General features: G+C 32.8%; 1 protein-coding gene across 1 annotated transcript; it reads right to left on the bottom strand.

The window, feature by feature from the left end:
- Positions 1–3,560: 3,560 nt before the first annotated feature.
- On the bottom strand, positions 3,561–7,028 carry LOC122582195 (small nuclear ribonucleoprotein SmD3b). The gene is made up of 5 exons (XM_043754557.1): positions 6,735–7,028; positions 5,186–5,238; positions 4,706–4,772; positions 4,569–4,625; positions 3,561–3,839 (listed from the first exon to the last, which is right to left on the bottom strand). The coding sequence occupies exons 1-5, from the start codon at positions 6,891–6,893 to the stop codon at positions 3,792–3,794; spliced, it is 384 nt and encodes a 127-aa protein (XP_043610492.1). The 5' UTR covers positions 6,894–7,028; the 3' UTR covers positions 3,561–3,791.

The raw sequence follows: 7,028 nt of genomic DNA, 5'->3' as shown, positions 1-7,028 counted from the left end.
TTTTTCAAAAAATAAAAGCTTTGGCTCCAAATTAAAATTAAAGAAAATATATATTAAATAGAAAATATCCTTAAGAATAAGTCAAAGTCACCCCACCCCATCCAATCCAAATATTCCGATCCATTTTTCTTTTGAAAATTTTTAACTTTTGAACGGATTTCGCTATTTTTTAAAGTCGTAAATTAATTGTAACTATCGATTTATTTACCATAATATATAACTTATATACAGTAAATTGTATAGTAAATAATATAAGTTAGTAATTAGTGATGTATAGTTACGGTAGTCAATTCAATAGTTGTGACATGTATATAATTTCCCCCCTTTTTCTTGTACAGTTATATTTCGTAAAGCAAAAATATTATTAATGTGGACATTTTAAAGTAAATGGAGAGGTTTGTTTTCGAATCCAAGAACGAAATCACATTCTATCTTTGAGGGTATTTTGCTTACGTATGCGGATTGAGACAAGTTATAAACAAATAATAAGTGCATCCTAGGTTAAATATAGTTGAATATTACAAGTAGTATAGTATGTAAAACTTTTAATCGATAAAACCTACGAGTATTTAAAAAAAAAAACGGTGAGTTAATTATTTAGTGGTTCGAACCCTGACAGTGTCATTTAAGCGGACAACATGCTAGAGGTTGGAACCCAAAAGCACCCTTGAAACCAATGGTGCGATAACATGACTCACACACATCTAAAGAGGTAAATGCCCGAAATCATGAGAAAATAAGATTCGATTCCTGGTTTCCAAAGCAACATGCTCTCCCGTATAACCCAGGCTTTGAAATTGGTTGAGCTGTCTTGATTTTAAATTATTAATTAACTAACGAATGACATTTTAACTATGCGTCTATGTTAGCCATCGAAATATTATGTGGCAACGATTTAATTTCTGTCTAAAGACTACACCATTGGGTTGATTTTGTTTTTTGAGATATTAAGAGCGTCCGTCATAAGGATAGTTTACAGCAAATAGTTGAAACTTATATTTTCGAAGATGTTGCATCGCATGGCCATCTTATAACATGGAAACTAAATGATCTAATAATTACTCCATGTTTTACATCTGTCAATATGTCAATTTCTCATAACTTATTTTTGAACTGCATAAATCAATTTTTCAAACTTACTTGAGAGCAAAAGCAGTTTAATATCTTATTTCTTATCTATAATACTTAATGAGACAAAGTACATGCGCGTTGCGACGGTATGACAGTAGGGTGATAGGTCATAGAGTGTGATAGGTTATAGTAGGTGATATGTCATAGAGTGTAATAGTCAAATGTCTTAGTTTTATTGGCTCCGCTGTCGGATTTAAAAATTCGTCGAAAATATATGGAATGACATCTCTAATGAAAGAACATGAAATTTTAAATTCACCCATACAATTTTTATAATTTATTGATGTACGATTTTTGAGATAAAAGATTTTGAATGAATTAGTGGGATAAAATTATTTATGAAGGAGAGAGAAAAATAAGTGGTTGAGATTTGAGTAGTGAGAAAAATGAATGGTTGAGATATATATATATATATATACGAGTATATATATTGTACATTATGCATTAATAGATATACATTGTTAAAAAGTTAGAAAAATTTTGGAGGGAACAAATGCTTTATAGTAGAGATAGAGATAAAGAAACCCCTTTAATAAAAAATAGTTGAATAGAAAATGTAAATTGTCTTTGAACCCTAAGGTGTTGTTTACTTGAGATTCAATAAATTCAGTCACGACTTAATCAAAGATACTTAATCTATTAATTCATTCAAAGTATTTGTTTTTCGACTTAATAAACAAAAAATCAACTGTATTGACTTAATTCATAACATTATTTATCCATTCAATCACTTATCAATTCAGTCATTTAACAGTTAAAAAAACAAACCAGTCACTTAACAGTTAAAAAAACAAACAAACCCTAACTCTCACTTTAGATGAGCCAAGAATTCGAATTTGGTGCGTTTCCTGTTACCAAGGATGAATGGAAGATGCATACGTATATATTTTTAAGGGAAAATTATAAATGTGCCAGATAAATCTATTATAATATACCAGCTTTACAGTTTACAGCATGTCAGCATACTTGTATAAATATAACATGTGTAATTGTGGTAAATTCATTAACAATACCAATATGGCAATATCAGTTTGTATTAAAAAGGATCTTTGATTTTTTGGATTGCAATTTGCAAATAACTGAATAAGGACTTCCCAACTAATGTGGATGTGGCCCAATCTTGAATAATAGCCCAAAAGAAGGGATTATTCATTCAAGAAAATGTATGTAATTTCGGTTAAAGGACGATTATGAATGCGAAGCAAGATAAATAGATTCCGCTTGGGCAAGAAAGAGTGAGACTATCCATAATCCCCCAGATGGATTCACTTGTGGCCGAGTCCAAGATCAATCTCGAAAACATTAGAAACAATTTGTTGACGATTAACAAGAAATATGATATATACGTTTACGACTGCCTAATAATTACATCAGACTATCCGGAGCAAGGCTTCCCTTTAAAGCCCCTCCTAAGGGCATCTCGCGACACATAGCGGTCCAGTCATCAAGAGGCTTTCTCTCAATTTTTGTTGAAGCAAGGTTTTACAAAAGAAAGCTCTTTTTGTGGGCCAAGTTTGTCTTTTTGTGGGCCAGACTAGTGGTGGTGGTGTGAATGAGCATAAACAAAAGGTCCTCTTCACGCCTCTTTTCACCCATCCCTAGAGGTGGGCATTGGATCTTAACTAGTGGAATCGGTTCCAGTCAACGTTGACTAGAAGCGGTTCTTCAAGAACCGGAACCGATTCTTGGTCAACGTTTGACTATGTTTTTTCGGTTCGGAACCGATTGGAACCGGTAAGAAACCGATTTTTGGATCCAAAAGTGAAATCGGTCCCGAATCACCGGTTCTTGGGTAATCTAGAACCAGTTTTTTTGCCCACGTCTACCCGTCCCATTCTTCACGCCCCACCCTCTTTCTCTCTTCAGACCACCCATCGGGGCAATGTTCTAAGCGTTCCGGAACCAAAAAAGTGAAAGATGACGCCTTGCTCCGGAGAGGCTCAATTATTGATCACGCCAATTCAACTGCATACCACAATTTGGTTACGTAAAACCTTCAAATGGATATCCCCGTCAATGTGTTGAGAGCATAAAAAAAGAAAGTCAAGGTCCATCCAGACTGTGACTGTCCAGTCAAAAATATGAGCGAATTTAGCTTCCAACCGCATACCATTTTGGTTTCAAAATGAAATTAAAATCATGTAAACTGGCCAGTAAATTATAATTTATAAACATCAAAGTCAAAGATTTTAGAACCAATGAATATTCATCGTCTCATCGATGCCTCAAAAAAGAAGCGGTTGTGGTTCAAGATTTTTAAGTGTCAACAAATACGATTAACAAAGGTGTTGCATTCACATTTCATTAGTTATTGGAAGTTATTTTTTCTCTCTGAATTTAAAACGATTATGCTAATATTCTCTGAGGTATATTTCTCAAAATATAACACATCCTTGGTGCTACAAACTAATAGCAACAGGCGAACCAAATTCAATGGAAACATTTTTTTAGCACATAACAAGCTTACAAAGTGCACCATAGATTGACAATGAAGAACATACTTGGATGTTAAATCAAATATCAAACTCCAATCTTAAAAATAAAACCAAAAACCTAGTTGAAATTGATTACTTAGGATCCATCTTTTAAGTGCCGATACATCTGATTTTAAAGTGAACAGACCAACTCCATCTACCATTTGAGTTTGATTGAAAAACAGATCACCTCCCTCTACCTGGACCTGCAGTTCCACGGCCAGCAGCCTGAGCCTGCAGAAACAGCAAATGACCATTAGCAAACAGCAATCAGAACAAGTTAAAAAAAAAAGATCAACTATTTCAATTTTGATTTGGAGAGTAGATGAAACACACAAGTCAAATAGAAAAGTCAAATATTGGACTAACTCCAGACTTACATTAATTACTTTAACTAGACTCAAGATGTTATTATATATATTTTCTTTCTTCAAGTACACTAAGCTTAATATTTCCTAATAGTTGCCGTAGACATACTTATCAGAAAGCTATAAATTGCAAAAGCAGGGTCTGAATTGGCTGTTTTTTTTTCCTGAACAGCAAACCTGTCCCCCCCCCCCCAAAAAAAATAATAATAATAATAATAATAAACAAATTAAAATCCTAAAGTAAAGCAACAATCTTAATTGGTTGTCAATTGTGCTTTTCAATCAGTATCAACTATCAACCACCAAGCTCTTCTTGGTGCAGGAATTTATAGAGTTTTTAGTCAATGAACTTAACAAAGATTTATAAGCATACAGAAGATAAGAGACCAGGTAAACTTTATATAAACATATGATTTCATATGATCAAATTGCAAAATCGATAACAAGAATTGAACCATTTGCTTCATGAGTCAATTAAATTGTAAGTTTTGAATTTATGTTATGGATGAATTAGACCACTATACTCACGTCTCTCTGGTTTCACTTGACAATTATTATTTCCGATTATAATACAAAAAATAATCATAATACTTACTCTAGCTCGCATAGCAACAGCACGGCCACGACCAACACCAAGTGCTGAACCTTTGCCCTACAAAAAAACAATTTGAGTGCGTCGTTAACTATGCGTATCAGAAAACATACAAACGCCAAGAGAGCCAGGGACAGTACCTTAATTCTAGCTTCTAAGCGTTTGAACATTGGCGCATTCTTGAGCATGTCTGGTATGATCATGAACCTGCAAGAATTTGTTACGCTAAGACAATTGATTTCCCAAAAAAAAAAAAAAATTAAAACAAGAGAATTTACTTTTTTATTTGTTCAGTCTGAAATCAAGCACAAAGTCATGAAAACCAGGTTTTCCTTTGTAACACACATATACATCAAAATCCATGCATAAAGTGATTGAAAACCAGTATTTCCGTAGAAATGGATGTATACACAATGAAGTTTTAGTTTACAAGGATTGTAAACTGATTTTGCTTTTTAAAAAACAAATTAAGTAGTAGGAACTGTTTGTTATATAAATTTCGCAATTATCAAAAACAAAACACTAAAAACATCAGAGCTATAATGATGCCTTGATAGATGCTAAAAAACACAAAAAAATGATTAGAAAAAAGAAGCTGATTTCAAGGAGTGATTACACACCTGACTTTGCTACCCCGAATAAAGACATGTTCAAGTTGAGCCACCTTTCCATCCTGCGGATATACAGAACAACATCAGGCTATATATTCCATACAAAAAGAGAAGCATAAAATTTGGGGTGTTGAAACTCTCTTCTAAAATATGCTTAACTATTTCTTGGTTTGTGTTAGTAGGATAATTCTTCTTTGTGTTCCAAAGATGCAAGACATTCAAATAACAATTAAACTGTGACCCATTATCTACTGTAAAAATAAAACAATTACCATGCAATTGAACCACCAAAGCACGTCGTAATTACATGTCACGAGTCATAACCAACCTAGCATCAACTCAGGAATAATCAGAAATAGGTGATCCGTAATCACGTTATCCGTGTGATTAGCCAATAAAATCCATAAAAGAGAAATATATCTTAAAATAATGTGATATCTCTTTCTGAAAATAAATAATCCAATAAGACATCAAATACGCTAGAACTATTAGACCTAAGAACCTTCTTTCCTAAATCAACTTTCAGAACTATGACAATCACATAAATAAAAACAAGAAATGCATATATTCTCAATAGTAAACCATATCTATAGCATAATAAACACAACAATCTCAGTTAAAACAAATAAGACATAAACTACTTAACGATACATATTAAAGCAAACAATATACTCAATTCTTGTAAATATTCAACTCTTAGTACTTGGGACCGTCACTAGACTACTAGAGTTTCTTGCAACAAAGAATGCTCATAAGTTGGTGATAGCAACAACATCAAAAACCAACCTGGTAAACAAATTTTCCATATACTAATACTCGGCACAATTTTGTCACCCTAAAAGCTAAAATAGACCATGATAACATATAACCGAGCGATAAAAAAAATACTTAAATGATAGCATTTCGTTAATTTGGAAACCAAAACTAAAGAAAACTACATTTGTATGACACCAGATTTGGTTTTAGGCAGTTTTAGAATTCGCTTAGTTTGGGCGTATTGGCGTGCTGGAACTTCGCAACGCAATTATGTTCATTTTCCTCAGCTAATCGGCCTAAATTTAGAGACTTAAATAAGCAATAAGCCCAAATCGATAAGCTCTCAAGTCAGAAAACTGGATTTATTGGCCTTTTGAGGTACGTTCATTTGAGACCAACCAATGCCCTTAGATAAAAAACCGGATGGTCCAAATTGATTCTAACCGCATAATGCGAGATAAATTCGACATATTTTAATCATATACAATACAAACACCCTCTTAGCTTTCAAACAATACTAACATCCTACAAATCCTTACAAAAAATATACAAAATCTTATTATAATTGATATATTCATAAACTTAATCAAATAATTAAATAAACACCAAATAAATATAAAAACACGAAAAAAAAAAATCCTCTTTCAGTGTCCTATACTAATTTTTATTATTTATAATTAAATAAATACCTAAACCTTCATAAAATTAGGGTTTCATAAAATTAGGGTTTCAACAAATACACAGAGAATAAAATTAATACATATAAATGTATAGATATAGATGTATGTATATATATATATACCTTAGCAGTGTAAGTGATATTTTCAAGCTGACAATTCCAGTTATCTTCACACTCAATCATACTTCCTCTATAAACTTCGCCGCTTTTGAGTTCAACGGTGACAATGTGTCCGGCGGCTTCGTGGAGGAGCTTCACCGGAATACCTAAACTCCGACTCATCTTTCGTTAATACAAATTTTATATGAAATCGGCGGCGAGGGTTTTGTTTTATAGGGTTTGTTATTACAGATTTAAGAAAAGGGGTTTTGGGTTGCGATAAAAGGGGAAGGCAACTTTTACTTTTTTAAAAAAGGG

The sequence above is a fragment of the Erigeron canadensis genome, chromosome 1, assembly GCF_010389155.1.
Source record: "Erigeron canadensis isolate Cc75 chromosome 1, C_canadensis_v1, whole genome shotgun sequence".
In the NCBI taxonomy this organism is placed as follows: domain Eukaryota; kingdom Viridiplantae; phylum Streptophyta; class Magnoliopsida; order Asterales; family Asteraceae; genus Erigeron; species Erigeron canadensis.
Note: the sequence above shows the minus strand (reverse complement) of the source record. Positions and strands in the feature narration are given on the sequence as shown.

Coding starts and splice junctions, on each gene's coding strand:
- LOC122582195 (XM_043754557.1), bottom strand. CDS start 6,893: ATGAGTCGGAGTTTAGGTATTCCGGTGAAGCTCCTCCACGAAGCCGCC. Junction 4,773..5,185: donor ATTCGGGGTAGCAAAGTCAG/GTGTGTAATCAC, acceptor AAATTCTTGCAG/GTTCATGATCATACCAGACA. Junction 3,840..4,568: donor CTGTTGCTATGCGAGCTAGA/GTAAGTATTATG, acceptor CTGTTTCTGCAG/GCTCAGGCTGCTGGCCGTGG.